Here is a 20,524-nt window from a genome sequence, read left to right on the forward strand (position 1 = left end):
TTCGAGCTAACCCAAAATCTAACCCCAAAAAAAATATTTCACAACTTATTAAAATCAACATAATAAATATCCCCTTTAATGTCCCCTAAAGTTTAATCCCCAAATCTAACCTTGTCATAAAACAATATAATTGTAACTTTAAGTTGATCAAAGTCCTTGCCATGCTAAGAAACTCCTAGAGAATAAAGAGTTTGTTCTTATTAGGGATTAAAAATATTAAACCGGCAAAAGACACCAACTCGAACCGGCCATTGAATAAAGAAAAAACCGGATTAAACCGTTCAAAAGAAGGTGGTTAGGGTAGTTTTGAAAGGAGTATAAAAGCAATAGAAGAAGCCAGTCAGCAGTTTTAGGGCTGAAAAAGAAGATACAAAGCCGAACATCAGGGCTCCCTTCTCTTACTCTTCAAGGTTTTCTTCATTTTCTCTTTTTTTTTTTTTTTTTTTTTTTTTTTTTTTTTAAACCCAGATTCAAACTTTTCTCCTTCAATTTTCCTCTGTTATTGTTTAATTTAATTAATTTTTTTGAATTTTTTGTGGATTAATTTTGGTTTTTTATAATTAAAATAAATTAACTTTTTTGTTGCAGAAAAAAAAAACAGAGAAAATGGAACAATACGTAAAGGTTGAGAAGCCGAAAGTGGAAACTCCGATTGATGAAAATGAGATTCGCATTACTAGTCAAGGCAGGATGCGCAGCTATATCACTTACGCCATGACTCTTCTTCAGGTTTTTTTTTTTTTTCATAATTAATTAGCAATTTTAAAAAAATTTAGGTGTTTTTTTTGGATGAATTTGTACATTTGGTTGATACTTTGTTGTTTATTGTAATTAATTATTGTACTAGGTTAATTTTATATAATTAAGTGAATTATCTATTAGGTGCTTGTTTGAATTTTATTTTGTAAAAAGGTCTTATTTTTTAATTTTTTCCTTTTTCCTTTTTCCCAAATTGATGCTTTAATGTTGAGGTTTTGGGATAAATGGTGGTGTTGTGAATTGGCCTCAACTTTAGACTACCTCGCCCAGCAGTTAATAGTCGTGTTGATAGTGTAATTTGAACTAATAATGTGACCACTAAAGTTGGATTGATGGAGGAGTTGTAATTTATCTGAAGTTCTTGTTGTGAAAGAGAAAACATGAATTCACTGAGATTTTTAATAATAATTTGTTGATAATTTCTCTTACCATTCTGATTACACTGGTAAGTGCAGCTCGGAAAATCCAATCATATCCCGTCACTAGTTTAGGATATTCGACTACTTTTTGTTGGGTAGCACTGTTATTTATGAACAAAGGGAGTAGAAAACACATTTGATTTCTGGGTGCTGTGCAATATGAAGGAAGAAAATGTCTGTTGGAAGTTTGGGCCACAACTTGGGTGCAGGACAACTTGGCTGAGGTAGGAATCAGTGAGGAGAGAAGTGAAGAGTAAAACTTGTGTAAACGGAAGAGCCAGGAGGGATTGAGCGTAACATATGCAAATAAGGTGAGGTGAGAAAGTGGAGTGCTTGGAGGGAAATGAACTGAGGGCAGCTGAATCATTTTGGAGGTTTTGGCCATTTTCTTGATTAGAAACATGTGCCTTTTGTTTCCTAACTCTTCTTGCTCTACGTTACATATCTGTTGATTCGGTTAGTGGCCTTTCATTTGGTCTTTAGATGCTTTGAGGATAGGTACATTAAAGATGGAAATTTTGTTTGTTAGAATTGCAATATGGATAGAAAACATAGCTTATAAATTTGGGCTGGCATTAGACAGAAAAAAGTGCAAGTGGACTTTGATGGTCAACAAGTTTGGATCTTAATTCATTTGAGAGTTTGTTGAGTTGATTTGATTTCCCTGTTACTTATTTACTGCTAATATGGAAATGTGGAGCAAATTTTGTATTTTTACCATAAAAAATAATTCTCTCGTGGAATGTTGTGGAATGTCATTTTTGTTGAGCTCTCTTTGTAGGTGCCCAGCACATTCTGCTATCATGTAACCACCTGTCTCCCAAAAACTTCCATAGCTTTGTCAAACTGAGTAGTAGTTTTCTAACACACCAGCTCTGATTTCTAACCCCTGGAAACCATTGTGTTGACCAATAAATATGGTGTTTAGTTAGATAATAGATTTTCTTTGACATTGAAGATGTTCACTACATTTACCTTAAACATTCACATGTAGTTTGGGTTTGGTTCTGTTTATTTACAATTTAATGTGTTGGTGGTGACTTTGCAAAGGCATTTCTTTTCTTGATATTCATTCTTGTCTCCTTGAAAGCATTTTGTGATGTTTCTGTTGTGTAAGATTTCTAAGTTTTATTCTTGTCTTAATTTCAGGAGAAAGGTTCAGATGAAATTGTGTTTAAGGCTATGGGTAGAGCAATTAACAAGACTGTGACAATTGTGGAGCTGATTAAGGTATTTCTTATTTCATTCATAATCTTTCTGAGTTTCTGGCTCAAAGTACTTAGTCATTTTATACTATTATATACTCATTTGCAGAGAAGAATCGTTGGCTTGCACCAAATCACATCGATTGGATCCACAGGTATCACTGATACATGGGAACCATTAGAGGAAGGTCTTAATATGTAAGAATTCTCTCATATGTTTTGAGCAGGCTAATTTTACCTTTCTTTGTACCTATTTCTTCTTGTCTAGGTTTGAGTTAAATTTGTTGTTGCTTTGATTTCACAACATGCATTTATTTGTATCGCCTGTGCTCTGATTTTCACATTTGTTATTGCAGTATTGAAACCACGAGGCATGTTTCGATGATTACTATTACCCTTTCAAAGAATGAGAAGGACACATCTGCAATTGGGTAAGTTGGCATTTGCTGCTTACTGTTTTTGTAATATTAATTAATCAATCAAGCCTTAATCCCTTAAGTGAGTTGGCTAACATGAACCAAATTTGATTATTCCGTGTAGTCATGGACATGGATCTTCCTCCTCCATCTCTTATGATCCAATGCTTTACCTCTTGCAAATCCATAAATTTCATATCTTTCCTAACTCCTTCCAACCAAGTCATTTTCGGTCTCCCTCTCCCTTGTTTAACCCCTCCATGGTCCCACTCTTCCACTCTCCGGACCGGTGCACCCTCGGGTCTACGTCTTACATGCCTAAACTAACGCAAACGATTTTCCCTTATTTTCTCTGCAATGCCTGCCACACCTACTTTCTTGCGGATAACCTTATTTCTGATTCTATCTCTTAGAGTGTTCCTACACATCCACCTTAACATGCGCATTTCCGTAACCTTCATCTTTTTAATGTGCTCTTTCTTAGAAGCCCAACATTCTGTACCATAGAGCAACACTGGTCTTATGGCAGTCCTGTAGAATTTCCCCTTCAATTGTAAGGGAATGCTTCTGTCACATAACACTCCCGTGACCGCTCCCTATTTAAGCCACCACGACTTAATCCTATGGGCCACGTCTAGATCAATGTCCCCATTCTTCTGGATGATCGACCCAAGATACTAAAAACAATCAGTCATGGCCAAACCCTTCCATCCAAACTCACCACTACATTACTTGTCCCCATCTTAGTACCAAAGCGACATACCAAATATTCAGTCATACTCTGACTTAGCTTAAACCCTCTGTATCCCAACCTTTGCCTCCATTGCTTCAACTTGGCATTAACCCCATCCTTGGTTTCATCCACCAAAACGATATCATCAGCGAATAATAAACACCATGGAACCTCATCTTGAATTGGTCTAGTTACTTCATCTAGGATTGTTGCAAAAAGAAAATGGCTTAATGCAGACCCTTGATGTAATCTGATTGTAATAGGGAAATCTTTTGTCAACCCTCCACATGTCCTCACATTTGTTGACACATCCGATACATATCCTTAACCAGGTCCACGTACCTACGTGGGATACCTTTCTTCAACATTGCCCACCAAAGTACCTCTCTTGGCACCTTATCATATGCCTTCTCCAAATCAATAAAGACCATATGAAGATCCTTCTTCTTTACCCTATAAAACTCCATCATTTGTCTCATCATTTCCTCTCTTGGCACCCTATAAATCTCCATCATTTGTTTTTGTAATATTAAGTTGTTAAATTTGTTGTGACACAGGCTGGAAGAAAAAGGATGATGTTAGTCTGTAAAAATGTATAGTTGATGATTTAATAACTGATAAATGTTACTTTCTTTCCTGTGAATTAAATTTCATGTAATTTACAGTATTCCTGGCTTTGGTTGGGGTTGTACCCAATATCAGTGGGAGATTCTACCTGATAATCCTTTTCTTTTTATTCCTTTTCTTATCTAGTGTAATAGTGAAATTGTCAGGTGTTAAAACTAGAGTTGATAGATACTTTAGCTACAGTATTTTGTAGGAGTCTTTTACTGTCTTTTATCTCTTCCTGAATTCATGATCATACTTGTTTCATAGAACTTCAATCGCCATCTGAACTAATTCATTCCCAAACCTTTCTTTCATTTTTTTGGAATATTAGATTTGAGTTTTGACTTTTGTGAGATTATGTTTCTTGTGGATTGTTTTGTAATGTCCTGTTTATCTTATAACAGATCTCTTTCTTTGTATTATTTTATAGGTATCAACCTCCATTGCCCGCTGATCAAGTGAAAGCATCAAATGATTATGATTATTATGAAGGAGGTATTATATGTCTACCATGAGTTGATTGTCAAAGATTTTTATTAACATTCCTAATTTTGAACACCTAATTTTTTAGAGGGCTCTCCGAATGCCCGAGGCCGGGGTCGTGGTGGTAGAGGAAGGGGAAGGGGCAGAGGTCCACCAGGTTTGTTTTTCTGCATCCCTTTAATAGTAATTATATATTTTTAGACTCGGATAGTCGGATTGTGTACAAGCCTCTCCTTTGGAACATATGTTTTTTTGGTGTACCTTACTTTGTAAAATTGATGAAGCAGGTTTTATTTGTCCAATGTTATTGTAGTTAAAAATCTGTCTTTCATTAGGAGAGACTGTTAATTATTTTGAAAAGGTAGTCTGTTACATATTAACATTTGGGAACATAATGATGATCTATTTCAGGCAATGGATTTATGTCTGCTGATTATGATGATGGAGGCTGGGATCAGAACCGAGGCTATCCCAGGGGTAGGGGCAGAGGAAGGGGCCGTGGCTTTCGTGGCCGTGGAAGGGGAGGGTTCAATTATAATGGTCCTATGGTAGATCCCCAGCAAGATGCAGGAGGTTATGTGCGAGGCCCACCACCTGTCCAAGGCCGTGGTAATTCTTCCTTGGCTGTCTATAACTTTCATATGCTTGTTGAGTTGAACAGAAGCTCATAGAATTAGGTCCATTAGGTCCTTTATACAATTTTTCTGATGATATGCTATTAGGCCTGTCCATGCCCCACCTACAATAGGTGGGTAGCAATTTCAAAAAAGGCCTGTCCATGTATGTAGATTTTCAATAGGGCCGTCCCAGTGATTATGGAGGACTGGAGACCTTGTGCAAATGTGCGTTTAAGAATAAATTGGGCCCTTGTTCAATTTACCATATAAAATTAAATGCAACTTTTCAACAATTGCCATTGCTAGTAAATAGTGGATGATGGTTAAAAGTCTAAGGGATAAATGGATAATACTTGAAACATAAGATCAATCCCTTCCGAGACCATTTGTCATTTTTTACACTTTTTAATCTAGCAAATAGGATTTTTGTGCTCATGTTGCTTTAGATTTCCTTGTTTTTACTTTTTATTGATTTTGTTTTGTTGTTGGTTTGGCTGATTTGATTCAATGTATTTGTTAGATTTATGTGTACTCTGTATATAATTTTAGTTCAAGAAAATTTTAGAGTGTTGCTCATTGGTGACGAGGAAAGTAGGATAACGAATATATGAAGCTTAGCAGACATTTATTACTATGTGTAATTATTTATGTTGCTTTCATGACTATGGGATATGTAATAGTTACTAAGGGGAATGATGAATGAATGAATTAATTGGTTGTGTGGAAAAAAAAAAAAAAAAAAAAAAGCAATCTAGGCGCAAAAGAGTGATTCTCACAATAATCGGTCCTTGGACTGCTTTCTAAAATGCATAAACGCTTGACCATCGAGCTACACTCTAGCATTTACATAAAAGTTGCAATTGTTGTATTATATTCTTACACTGATTTGAGGCCCCAACGGCCCAACAACATATGGGTCTTGTGCAGTTGCACAGCCTGCACTTGTTAAGGGCTGTTCATCTGGCATTTATTTTCTTTTCTGTTACTTGGTGGGGGTAAGACCTGGCTGTCTGTTTTTAAGTTTCTGTTGTCTATACTCTATAGTCATGACGGGATTGAATTAATTGCTACCAAGACAGACTGATACGAGTCTCATATATATGATTGTGTTTTTAATGCATTATAGGTCGTGGTCGCGGAAGGGGAGGCAGTCGTGGAAGGGGTGGCCGAGGTGGGCGTTCCAATGGCCCTGCTCCGGTTGCTGCTGGAGATTCTTAATTGCCCTTCCTTTGAACAGATAATGTGCAGGGGTACCTGTTTTGAAAGTGTGTAATGCCTGCTCTGTCTCTATGTTTGACATTGGTTTCTTTTTTGTTGTTAACTAATTGTACTTTTTAGGACATCGTGAATGTGTACCATTATAGACTGTAGTTTAGATTAAAGTTTCGTGTAGTCCAATTTGTGGCAATTTTTCCTTTTTCTTATCTAGAAGAGTAGGTTGAGTTATTTGTTTCGGTAAATGTATTTTGTTCCTTATTACATTGGTGAGCAGTGCATTCTTTTATTGTTTACGTTGGCAGGATTCTGATCGTCACAGCATTACCATCCTCACACAAATTAACTCCAGCTATCAATGCTGATAAATGCAATGCAGTTAGGGAACTATTGTATGATGTAAATAGCTCTCTGAGGAGTGTCTTTGGTCGGCTCTCAAGGCTGTCCTTAGTCTGTGTATAGCTACTATTTACGAAGATTACAACCTTAGTCTGTGTATGACTACTATTTAATTAGTCAAAAAGGGATTTCAAGTGCCCGTGTTGCTACCTTCATTGGTACTCTTTGGAGTCATTGCCTAAATTTTACGCAGCTCATATGGGGTTCAACATTTCAGGCACATGTATGACTACAATGGGGATAGATGGCTAATGGTTTGAAGATACATAATGAGCTAAAATGGGATGGTGCTTTGATAATGATCGAACTTGTGGGCTGTAGATCGAATTATTGGAGGATACAAATTTGGTAAGGATAACGCAGCATTGCATCAAGAGGCTCTAGCATGTTTATAAGGACTTCAATGAGCCTCAAAGTTGAACATTCTATCTCTTATAGTTTGGTAAACTAAAGGGCAAGGGTATGAGATTAAGGAAGGGAATGAGGGAGAAAGGAAAGAAAAAGTCATGATTTTTGTTGTTTGTTTAAAAGAGGAGAAAAAAAAAACCCTTCCCTCTCTTTCGTGAAACCACCAAACTCCTCCCCTCTCAACCCACCTCCACCTCCTCACGTCTACAAACACACTAGCTAGCACCAACCAACACTAAACTTAAATGCTCCACCGCACGTTTGCACCACCCCGGCCACCAGTGATTGCCTCTCACTTTTTCTCTTAGATCTAGGTTTTTATTTTTATGGGTGGTCGGGTTGCTTTTCGGGGTGAGGGTGTGTTGTTTGGCGACAATGGTGGTAATTCGAGGAAGGAGGCGAGGTTTCCGGTGGGTGGGAGTGGATTTTTTAGGGTGAAAATGGTGTTTCAGGTGGGCAGGGATGCATTTTCGTGGTGGTTGATGTGGGTTTTTGGTGGTGATTTGCTAGTAAGGAAGGCTAGGGTGGCGGCGATTGTGGAAAAAAAGTTACTAGGAAAGGGTAAGGGAATCAATAAGCCACTGGCCACATATCAGAATTTGTGTATACTACAAACTTTTCTCTAACTAGTACTATAAATTAAACTTTCCTTCAATTTTTTTTGGAAAGAAATCTAAGCTAATAGACTTCCTTTATTTTTGTGAATAAGTAGGATTTTTGGATTTTTATTTCAACTTGTTAATGCACATATATGAGTATATGACTATTAATCTCTTTGATCCAATAGCAATTAGTAAAAATTATTAAAAAAATTGATATATTAAAAGTTTATGTCGAGACTAATTTAACAAGATCTTACATGATTATGTTATTTCTTAATACGTAAAAAATATGGTCTAAGAGACTTGATTGAATAGGGTAAAACACTATAAGTTTGTGCACTAAGATAAAACATAGAAAATATTACAAAACAATCACTATACAATTCATATGTCATCATTCTCATAAGGATGATTTGAAGCAGACTATAATAACAGACCATAATACAATTCATATGTTATCCATGAGACCTAAAATCTATTCCCTCTCAATTCCATGAAGTTTTATTGTAGAAACACATGCCTAGCAAAAGATATGTAATGTTACATGTGATTATTTTAAGATCGAAGATAGAGCTAGATAAATTGTAATTAGAAAAGTAGTCGCAAAAAATGTGCAAGTTGGGGTAAATAATTAATAGTGTTTTTTTGACAAAGAAGAATAAACTAAATGTGAAAATTTCATGGACCAACACTAAAGAGTGAGAAAAAAATTTCTCATAGAACGATGGGAGTAATTAAGAGCTTGACACACAATTTTTAATTTCTTTTTTATTGTTTATAGATCTTACTCTGTCTTTTTTAATTGACCAGTTGTGATTTTTACCGAATAAGAATTACAAATTATGAAATAAGTTCGTCATTGACTACTTAATTTCTTTCAAATCAATATTATTTTGATGTAGTTTCTGAATTTTCAAAATTTTGAAATAAAATATATGTTAGATTATGAAATACATTATTGTTGTCAAACTTTTGATCAGCCATATATTACTGAATTTTTCGAGATAGCAAGCTAAATGATTAAAGTATAAAATTTTGGTTTTCATTAAAGTAATGCAATGTATATAGTGTACTTCACTATACTTATCAAAGAATTAAACTGATTAAGACATAGTTTGAAATAAAAAGAACGAAATATAATGATGGAGTTATTCTAGTAATTTCCAATCTATCACTCGAATGCCCATTGATTCTCCCTTCGAACTTCTTCCTCTTCTTCGGGTGTATAATCATTCACGATGTTGAAGTGCTTCCTTATCTCTTCCGGTGATTTTCCTTTAATCATATCGGCCACACATTGACAAGTTAAATCAAGCAATCCCTTAATATCCATGTAGTTTGCAGCTTACAATTCATCAACAAAATAATTAATTAATTCTTCATTAGTTAACCACATAATTCTTCAAAAGAAAAAAAAAACCACAAATCTTTGTAAAGAAAAACACGTATGACACTATGACTTAACATATGTAGCTTAGTGACATGAATTGACTCGTCAAATAAAGATACTTTCACAAATAATCAATGAATTTTAAACTATAATTTAAATATAGTTAACCGTACTTTAAATATTATAAATTTCAAAACCCTAAACAATAAGATTAATTCTTTATAATATAAACCCTAATAATGATCTGTTAAAGAAATCATATTTCATAAACTTCTGAACCGTAACACAAAAAAAATAGACTTAATAATAATAATACACTTATATCATATTAATATATATTAGCCCTAATCATATAATCAAGCAACAAAATAAATAAAAACAAATGAAAGAAAGAAATTTAAGAAAAAGAAAGAAATTAAAGTCAATCACAAATCAATTAAAATAAAGAAAATAGATCAAAGTAAAAGAAAGTTTCTTACAAGAATAAGATCAAATAGGGTGTTTTGGTTGACATTGAGGAAGTCCTTATCCCATTGCTTGAGTTCATCATCAGACATTACAGCTACGGAGTTATCGGCAACAGCGTGTTTGTTACAATACTCGATTACCTTAGAGAGAATTTTAGAGGTAACATTATGTAGCGGAATTGGATCGGTGCTATCACCAAGGTCTTCGATCATGTTCTTGATGGTTTGAGAAAGCATTGCTGCCTTTTCGTCGACGTTGAAAGTCTCTTTATCAGAACTCCTAAGGATTATCTTCTTGGAAGAAGATGAAGAAGAGGTTGATGCTGCCATTGCTAATTAGGTTAAGAGGTAAAAGATCGAAAGAGTTGAGAAAATTAAAGAGAGAGGAGTTGTTTGATGTATGAGAGAATATGATGAGAAAACTAAATGAATTTATCGGAAAAATAAAAAAGTTTTCCGAATTCTAGTCTAATACGGGGTAAGTCCTTGCCCACCAAGTTTACATCTACTCGTACTAGGATTCTTCCTCTATCTTTTTATGAGTTTTTAGCATAAAGATAAATTTTGTAGATTTTTATTAATTTTTTAAAATTATACTTACAGGCCCGTATTTTGGTAAGCACATCTCAAACAAAACAAGTGGCTGCTCTTCAAAAAATTGATCAGTTGAGTAATGGATCAAGTGGTTTTTACACATACCGAAAATGTGGATGAACGTGACATTTTTAGCCAAAGAACTCCAATGCAAGAAATTTCAAACAGTATGTATCTTTTCATTTATTTTTATTTACATTCTATATTGTTTTATATCTTACTAGCATTTGATATAAAAGTTTTATATTGTTATCTCCAAAGTTCTTGCAGCTTTATATACATGATATTGAAAATGAAGTCTCAAATAGAATGTCATCAGTGAGGTAATAAATTTAATCTTCAATAATTAAATTATATTTTAAACAATAATCATTAATATTTTTTATATTTCAGCAAGTTTAAGATTGATTTTATGTATTATGCATGTGTAATAATTCAGTTCTGGGAGAAGTTCGGGGAATAGTTCTGATGCATATGATATCAATATTACAAATGAGTTAAAGAGGATGCTTGATGAGCAAAATCCTCTAGCTAAAGCATTTCGGATGGCAAAAGATCAATTCGAGTCTAATGAAAGTGACGGTGTCAAGCCAAGGCTCATTGGAAGAAGAGATGTTGATGGAAGGGCATACAATTTACCTACTGCATCAGAAGTAGCGGCTCTTATTGTAGGCGACATAGACAACTCTTTTGATAAAAAAGGTTTTCCGAATTCTAGTCTAATACAATGTCCTACTGGTGGAAATGACAAGAATAATGATGTTGTTGATGAAATCAAAATGTACTATGATTGTAGATATATTTCTGCTTGTGAGGCTGTATGGAGGATTTTTGGATTCAACATTCACTATAGATATCCAGCACTAGAAAGATTGTCTTTTCACCTTCCTGGTGAACAAAATGTTGTTTCCCAAGATGAAGATACAATTGATTCTGTTATCAATAGACCTGGCATTGATTACTCGATGTTTTTAGCATGGATGAATTATAATAAAAACTATGAAGATGCAAGGAATTTGACTTATGTAGATTTTCCTACAAAATATTGTTGGAAGCAAGACCAACTTTCTCGATTGGGAGAATTCATCATGTTCCTCCAGGTTGTGCAGTGGTGAGCTCTACTATTTGATGATATTATTGAATAAAGTCAAAGGTCCTACATGCTATGAAGATATATGTACAGTAGACGGGATATTGTACCCTTCTTTCAAAGAAGCTTGCTATGCTTTAGGTTTATTGGATGATGATAAAGAGTACATTGATGCCATAAGAGAAGCAAGTTTTTGGGAAAGTGCAAGTTACTTAAGATCTCTTTTTGTGATGCTTCTAATGTCTGACAGTTTATCTAAACCCGAGTTAGTGTGGGAGCAAACATGGCAATTTTTATCAGATGATGTTCTTTCTAAGCAACGAAGAATCCTTGGATTACCTGGTATAACTTTTTTACCCTATACTTGCGTAGCTTACATATTGAGCAAACATCATGAATGCTTTGTTCAGGGGTGAAGGAGGTGTTTTTTCATTTATGGCCATGGAGGAACGGGAAAAACATTTATTTGGAAAACTTTGTCTGCTGCAATACGTTCAAAAGGTGAAGTAGTATTAATAGTTGCCTCAAGTGGTATTGCATCGCTTCTTCTAAGTGGAGGAAGAACGGCACATTCTAGATTCACAATCCCTATAAATGTGAATGAAGACTCAACCTGCAACATCCGTCCAGGCACCCACTTAGCTGAGCTATTGATCAAGACCAAGCTTATTATCTGGGATGAAGCACTAATGACTAAAAAATTCTGTTTTGAAGCTTTAGATAAAAGTTTAAGGGATATCCTTCAATCTCCTAATGATCAAAACAGCTTGGATAAACCATTTGGAGGGAAGGTCATTGTTTTTGGTGGTGACTTTCGACAAATATTACCTGCCATTCCAAAGGGAACTAGACAGGATATCGTTTTCAACACCATCAACTCTTCTTATTTGTGGAATTTTTGTAAAGTGCTAAAATTGACAAGAAACATGAGGCTTGAAAATGGATGTCTTGATGCAGCTTCAAATGAGGCTAAAGAATTTTCAAAATGGATACTAAAGGTAGGAGATGGGAGTTTAGGGGAGCCAAATGATGGGGAAGCAATAATCGAAATACCAGATGATATCCTCATTAAAGATACAACTGATCCTATGGCTTCGATAATTGAGTGTACATATCCCTCTATACTTGAGAATCTAATGGATCCAAATTATTTCCAAGAGAGGGCGATTCTTGCTCCAACACATGAAATTGTGGACATGGTTAATGAATACTTGCTATTAAAGGTAAAAGGAGAAGAAAAGGTTTACCTTAGTTCCGATAGTATCTCTAATGCTGATAGGACTACAGGATGTCAAGGTGATGTTTATTCTCCTGATTTTTAAAATAGCATCAGGTGTTCTGGACTACCAAATCACCAGTTAAAGCTGAAGGTTGGTGTTCCTGTAATGCTTGTAAGAAATATTGACCAACAAGAAGGCTTGTGCAATGGTACTAGATTGCAAGTATGTCGATTAGGAAACCATGCAATTGAGGCTAAAATAATCACAGGTCGCAATATTGGGCATAAAGTGTTCATACCTCGCATGATATTAAGTCCATCAGATATCAGGTTACCTTAATTTCAGACTACAGAGAAGGCAATTTCCGTTGGCCCTTTGTTTTGCTATGACGATAAATAAGAGTCAGGGGCAATCTCTTTCACATGTTGGACTATATTTACCAAAGCCTGTTTTTAGTCATGGTCAACTATATGTTGCAGTATCAAGGGATAAATCTAAAAAAGGATTGAAAATTCTTTTTTGTGACAAAGAAGGTCACACCAGTCATATTACAAACAATGTTGTTTACAAAGAAGTATTTTAGAATTTATGACCAGGTAACTTCATTTAATTATGATTTTTTAAATTAATTTGTCACTGTAATTTTAAATTGCTTATTATGATATTTAATAGTTGGATTTTTTTTTGCTGTACGAATTTTTTTGGGCATTCATGGATTTTTACCTTTGAAATATTGTTTGATAAAAAAATAAAATTATAAAGCTTAACCATTACTCTGTATTTCTTATATAAATCTAAATTCTAATTTTGCAGCTGTTTGTACCTGTATCCGTCCCAGATATTATCCCCGTATCCGTCTCGGTAGTCGGTACTACTTGTGATGTACAACTTTGAGCTACAAATGAACATGCGAGATTCAAAGTCGGTCTCCAAATTTTGATACCAAGAGCAAGATGAATTTGTCTATAATTTAGTTTTGTTAATTTTTTTTTGGCAGGAGTTTTATTATTATTATCTGACAATTATCTATCTATATATGTAATAAAATAGATCTAATTAGGTCTTTTTTTTTTTTTTTTTTAATTTTTTAATTTTTATTTTTACGAGTATATTAATTGTGTGATTTTTTCAATTCGTATTACTCTATTAAAAACCCATTAAGGTACAAACATATGATTGAGAATAATTCAAAGTTAATTTGTTTATCAAGCAAAAAAACTATTCTACCATTTTCCATCACAAACTTTCTGGCTTATTTTTGGCTTCAAAATTGAAAGCATAGTAAAAAATAAACGTTTTTTCACCAAATACCCCTGAGTTTTAACATAATTCACCGAATAACACCAACATTTTTCAAATTCACCAATACTCTTCAATTTTATGAAAATGTCACAACATGTCATTTTGTTAACTCAGTTAGTCATCAACGTTAATTGTGGCACGTGGCAACTTGTAATTAGTACTTATTAATATTAATTATTAAATTAATTAACTTTGGAAAAATTATTAAAAAAATTAAAAAAAAAAACAAAAAACACCACCAACTCAGCCACTGCTGCCACTAGCCCAGCCCCGACCTCTACCCCGGGCTGGCCGCCTGGTCCACTTCCTGGCCGGCCGGCGACCATCCCCCCTTACTCATCGACGAAAATCTCAACCCCGACCACCTCTCCCTCTCGAATTCCCAGCCACCACCTTAGGCGAATTCCCCTCGCCCTCTCGATTTTCCTAGCCACCACCTTATCGCAATTCCCCAGCCACCACCTTAGCACCGGTCATCACCTTCGCCGGCAGCCCAAACCCTTTCCCACACGTCGCCGCCGCCTAATTTGCCCAAAACCAGCACCTCGAAACCCTAAAACATCAAAATCGAAACCCTAGATTTTGGTTTTAGGGTTTCGGCGTACGTGGTGGATTAGTGAGGTGGAGATGGTACCGGGAGAGGCGAATTCAGTTAGCCGACACGGGGGAGAGGGGTTTGGGTGCTGGCCGGTGGTTAAGGGAGTGTTTTTTGAGAGAGATAGAGGGTTTTGGTCGAGGGAGACACAATGGTTCAAGGGAAGGGGAGCAGCACAGGCGAGGGAATCTGGTTGGATTTTGGGTCGACGCGGAGGGGTTTGGTAGGAGTTCGGGCCGGCGGTCGAATTCCATCGGCGGGTGGTGGGGAGGACGTGGGTGGCTGGGGTTTGGTTTTTATTTTTTTTGATAATTAATTAAATAATTATTCTAAAATTAAATAAATTAAAAGGGGAACATTATATGTTGTCACGTGGCATATTAGCCTTAATGACTAACGGTGTTAACGTTCGTTAGTCATTAATGACATGTTGTGACATTTTCCTAAAACTGAAGAGTATTTGGTGAATTTGAAAAATGTTGGTGGTATTTGGTGAATTATGTCAAATCTCAAGGGTATTTGGTGAAAAAACCGAAAAATAAATATTACATTTTAACCTCAACACCTTGACAATGAGGAAGAATTGCATGAGAAGAAGCTCCAAATTCAATTATATGCTCCGTGCATATTCAAAATATGATCCAACTTGTGCTTGAATTGGACCTAAAAACTACCCAAATTGTCCTAAAATCCATAATTTTTTGACCTATATCAGACCTGAATGGAAATTGACTGGATCTTAACTCAATACCCAAAGTGACCCGATTTAGCTGTACCCGATCCAAAGTTGACAACATGCTCTCTAAATTTAGAAAATTAACATGGCTAACTCGGGTATGTTGACAACATCCTCCTTATACAATTATTTTCTCACTTTCTTTGATCTACCCAGTGAATCTCTTAATCTTTAACTGTAGAGCAGAAAATTAAGGTCCTGTTCTTTTGAGATTCTAGGCAGAGCAGAGCAAATTTTAGCAGAGCAGAGCAGATTTCACCATTATTATTATTATTATTATTATTATTATTATTATTATTATTATTATTATTATTATTATTATTATTATTATTATTATTATTATCGTTGTCGTAATTATTATTAGTATTATTGATATTATTAAAATTATTATTATTATTATTATCGCATTATTATCATTAATTATTTATTATTATTATTATTATTATTATTATTATTATTATTTGATTTTTTAAAGATTTTTTAACTCTTTTTATAACATTAGAAAATGTGTTAAATAATATAAAACATTAATTATTATCATTAAATATTATTTATTATTATCAATTAATATTATATATTAATTATTTTATTATTATAAAATATTAATTATCATTATCTATAAATATTAGTTATTATTATATAATAATAATAATAATAAAATTTATTAATTTTATTAAATAATAATTATTATTTCTAAGTTGAGCAGAGCAGAGCAGGGCAGGGCTGAGTAGAGCAGATTTTAGTAGAGCAGAGCAAGGTAGAGCAGAACATCTCAAAAGAGTAGGGCCTTAACATGGCTAACTTTTTTTTTTGTAACTTATACGGAGTATAATTGGAATTCGGAGAGCATGTTAAAATTAAGAAAGGAAAGAAATGGTGGGCTGAGTTTACAAAGAAAGGAAATAAATGGTGTGGTGTGATTGGTGTCAATGTGTCATGTGGTTATAGAAAAGATAGTACTTGATAAGGAGGAAATGTCAGAACCTATTTTTTTATGTGGTTAAAATAAATATTGGTTTTATATTTAATCAATGAAAATATACCATCTAATTATTTTTTTCAATTTTTTTTTTGAAGAAACGCTCAAGGAGCAAAAAAAAAAAAAGTAAAATTGCATAGGTGTTAGGCGTATACTCCTTATTAAAATCTCTGCCTTTTTTTTACTTTGGGAAGTTGAAAATCAATTAATCAACTCCTTCAATTTGGAAAGATGAATATTCCAATTTCCAAAAAATATAATTAATTATAGCCTAAAATCCTTATCTAATATATATCCCTCTTCAACTTCCTTCCCAATTTAATCTCCAATTCAATTGGGTAATTTTTCTAGTTTCTCATTTTATTTGTTTCTGATTTTTGTTCTTCAACTTAGTATACTCCGTATTTTATTTCTATACTGATATAATCTTTTGTTTTTTTGCTAGTAATTCATGGCTAGTCTTATTAAAAAAACAAAAATCAGTTGGTTTGGGGTGTAAATGTGTAATAAGAATATAAGATAAGATATGGAGATAAATATTGGTAACAAATTCAGTGATAATAGTTTTTTTAAAAAAATTTGAGTATAATTTTTTGAACTTTTTTGCATAATCTAATTTTTTTTCAGATGTATGAATATAATTGAGTATAATACGATGTAACAATTATATTAATTATGGAAATAAAATTGATGTTGATGTTTTATAATCCATAGAATGGAACTTATTGAGTACTCCGCATAATATTCTGTTTTCTTTTGTTTTTTCATGAATAACTAGCTTATTTATTTATTTATTTATTTATTTGTTGCCTTGATAATTTGATATTGAGACTGAATTTTCGTTTGACTCTCTTCAATGCCGGTGGAATACCATTGACAGCTTGAAAAAATATTTTGTATGAGCATTAGGCTATTAAATAAAATTTAATTTTTGTTATGAAATATTTGTGGATATCCATTATCCTCCTTGTATCATTCCAGAATATTCTTTTATTGTTATCTAAGCAAACCTTAGTTATATTGTATGTATATATATCCCCACTCTATGGAATAATATAGACTGAATTATTCTCTCCTATCTCTCTTTATTTCTCTTCCATATTTAACACCTATTGCTCTAGATTGATTTTAATATCAATTGAAACATCATAAATTGACTGATCTCAAACGACAATCAAAGTAACTCCCAACATACTCTCAAACTTCTCCCTAATACTACTACCTCTTGATTTCACGAACATCAATCAGAAAAATAATTTCCCAAACCCCTCTGCCGAAACCACCGTTGCTCTGCCGATACCACCGATCCCTGCTGCCACCGTTGGTCAGCCGTACGTCGGAGAGGACTCAAGCCCGTAAGCTGCCTGCTGCCGCCGTTCACCGCTCTGGCCTCCCGTGCTTCGTCATCCACCCATAAAATATTCCGTGACCTTATAGGTGAATCACTGAATTTTTACCTCTTAATTTCTTATATTTTACATACTATTTGTTTTGTTAATTTGTTTATAGATTTATATCTTAAACTCTTGATAATAAATTATGATGTATTGAGTTCATATTGATTGATTAAGTCGAATTAGATACTTTAGTAGCTAGAAATCAAGATCTTAGTTTCTGGGTTTGCTGTAATTCAAGAATAATAATGCAGAAATTAGAAATAAAATTTGATAATCAATGAAATTTGATTTACGTAAAGATTGCGAAAATAAGTTTTTTTTAAACATAAATTGCTCCTTCGACATAATCAATTCATAGTATAAGTTTAATCGTAAGTGCAGAATAGCTGGTTTTAGGCTTCAGTTCATGAGGAAAATAGATTGCTCCCTATAAACTTCTCCTCTGTAGACCTTTTAAAGGGATAGATATATTTGTTAGTTTGCTCAGTGATTGTGTGAGCTTCTGTATTGCAGACATTGCCGTATTGGTGGAATGGTGAATGGTTTGCTTATTGATATTTTTGGTCTATTTCTTTCTCGTATCCATTAATCGTTGAAACTAATGAAATTTGAGTATTACTTACCTTATTAACAATGGACTCCTTTTTGGAGGATTAGCTTTGTACTCAATGAGTCAATGTTTAAGATAGAGGAGAGAGAAAATGGAAGAAGATAAACATATTCACAGAAGCAGAACAAATAATACTTACTCTTTTAGAACAGTAACATAAAACGCCAGGTGATTAAGAAAGGAGGCTGCTTTCGAATAAATACAATTGAGAATATGCTTTTCAACGATGTTTTTTTTGGGTTCTCAAATTATTGATGTGTGGTTAGTAATTTGTTTGATAAGAGTATAGTATTATGTTGAGTTTAGATGAATTATTGGAGTTAATTACGAGTTGTGATTGGTTCTGTAATGTATTTTTCTTTTGAGATTCTTTCCATGAAAGATTTATTGTTTCCTTAATAAAATTTATCAAGGTTTATGTTTGGTTATGATAATTGATTAGTGGACTTAATTGTGGTCTCATGAACAATAACCTTCTCAAGGTTCAATACGCAAATCTTGTTATAATTAATTACTTGAAATTAGTCGTCTCATTTGAAACTTGGAATATATATATATATATATATATATATATATATATATATATATATATATATATATATATTATACCACCTTAGTTCCTAATTTATAATATTGTTTTATATATCAGTGAATCATGTCAAACCTTGCAATACTCGAATTTGTTGCTCTTGATATTACTGGAAACAACTATCTATCTTGAGTGTTAGATGCTGAAATACATTTAGATGCAAAGGGACTTGGTGATACTATTAAAGAAAACAACACTGCAACAAGCCAAGATAAGGCTAAAACTATGATATTCCTTCGCCATCACCTTCATGAAGGTCTTAAGACTGAGTACTTGACTGTTAAAGACCCACAAGTCCTTTGGAGTAATCTAAAGGAAAGGTATGACCACCAGAAATCTGTGATATTACCAAAAGCTCGTTATGACTGGTTACATTTAAGATTATAAGACTTTAAGTCTGTGAGTGAATACAACTCAGCCATGTTTAGAATTACATCACAATTGAAATTATGTGGAGAGAAAATCACGGATGCAAAAATGTTAGAAAAAAACATACTCTACTTTTCATGCAAACAATGTTGTCGTGCAGACACAATACCGTGAAAAGGGTTTTACAAAATATTCTGAATTGATATCTTGTCTCCTTGTGGCTGAACAAAATAATGAACTATTAATGAAAAATCATGAATCACGCCCAACTGGCTCTACTCCATTCCCTGAAGCGAATGCGACATCCCAAAAGGCTAAAGATCACGTCAGCAGGGCGTGGTCGAGGCCGTGGTCAAGGTCGTGGTCGCGGTCGTGGACGTAGAAATGATCGTGGTCGAGGTGGTCATTTAGGAACTCATACTCTCACCAGAAGTGGGACAATAAAGATGGAAATAAGAATGAGAAGGGTAAAAATGAAAATATATGCTACCGTTGTGGAGGAAAAGGCCATTGGTCTCGTATGTGTCGCACACCAAAACATCTAGTAGACCTCTATCAACAATCAATCAAACAGAAAGGAAAGAAAGTGGAAACAAATTTGGTGTACGAGGATGGCGAAGGTGATTTTGATTACGATGATAAAACTCACCTGGAAGCAGCTGATTTCTTTCCTAATCTTGAGGAAAATAATTGAATAAATCATGATCCATTGGCGAATAAACTCTATTAATTAGCTTGCATTTATTATAGAATTTTTATCGTAGTGCTATGATTTTATGTTTTATGGGACATTTGTTTTTGGACAATTTTATGTTTTTGGATATTTTTATGTTTTTGGATATTTCATTATTATCATTATCAGTCATTTATTAATTTAAGTTATTTGGTTTAGTGAATCTTATTTTAGAATATTAAATTGAGAATTTTTAGTATAAAGATTCATATAATTGGGCAAGAGGAACGAATATGAGTTTTATAAGAATCATTTAATTTGCTTGATACATGCATTGATAAAAGAATTTATGGCTTAAAAGGTGTAAGAGATTTAAAGGCAGTTGGATCAATTTAATGCCCCCACATGCAAGGATTAGGGGGGAGATAATATTTATTTCATTATTTTATGTAATCCTTGCACATATATAATAAAAATATATTGATGGTCAGTTTGGTACATACATTAACTTAAATATTAACGTTTTATTTAATAAAAGTGGCCACATGTTAATTAATATATTTCAAGATGATACCATCCTAAAGATGGATATGAATAGATGTTATTAGCTAGCTCTAAGTAAAATTAATGTCCCAGAAGGACAACATC

General features: G+C 33.8%; 2 protein-coding genes, 1 long non-coding RNA gene and 1 pseudogene across 3 annotated transcripts; 3 read left to right on the forward strand and 1 right to left on the reverse strand.

Moving 5' to 3' along the window:
- The first annotated feature begins 325 nt into the window (after positions 1-325).
- On the forward strand, positions 326-6,752 carry LOC110721685 (myosin heavy chain IB-like). The gene is made up of 9 exons (XM_021900886.1): positions 326-410; positions 589-729; positions 2,328-2,408; positions 2,493-2,581; positions 2,740-2,814; positions 4,572-4,636; positions 4,713-4,781; positions 5,036-5,233; positions 6,368-6,752. Exons 2-9 carry the CDS (start codon positions 607-609, stop codon positions 6,457-6,459), a joined length of 792 nt encoding a protein of 263 aa, XP_021756578.1. The 5' UTR covers positions 326-410; positions 589-606; the 3' UTR covers positions 6,460-6,752.
- A 2,229-nt stretch (positions 6,753-8,981) lies between these two features.
- On the reverse strand, positions 8,982-10,166 carry LOC110721350 (SKP1-like protein 1A). The gene is made up of 3 exons (XM_021900488.1): positions 9,735-10,166; position 9,488; positions 8,982-9,209 (listed from the first exon to the last, which is right to left on the reverse strand). The coding sequence occupies exons 1-3, from the start codon at positions 10,050-10,052 to the stop codon at positions 9,037-9,039; spliced, it is 492 nt and encodes a 163-aa protein (XP_021756180.1). The 5' UTR covers positions 10,053-10,166; the 3' UTR covers positions 8,982-9,036.
- Positions 10,167-10,426: 260 nt separating this feature from the next.
- On the forward strand, positions 10,427-13,218 carry LOC110721376 (annotated as a pseudogene).
- A 4,119-nt stretch (positions 13,219-17,337) lies between these two features.
- Positions 17,338-19,402, forward strand: LOC110721686. Its single transcript, XR_002511455.1, has 2 exons — positions 17,338-17,675; positions 18,895-19,402. It is a non-coding gene; the product is annotated as an uncharacterized LOC110721686 (long non-coding RNA).
- The last annotated feature ends 1,122 nt before the right edge of the window (positions 19,403-20,524 follow it).

This window comes from Chenopodium quinoa, unplaced genomic scaffold, assembly GCF_001683475.1.
Source record: "Chenopodium quinoa cultivar QQ74 unplaced genomic scaffold, ASM168347v1, whole genome shotgun sequence".
NCBI lineage: Eukaryota > Viridiplantae > Streptophyta > Magnoliopsida > Caryophyllales > Amaranthaceae > Chenopodium > Chenopodium quinoa.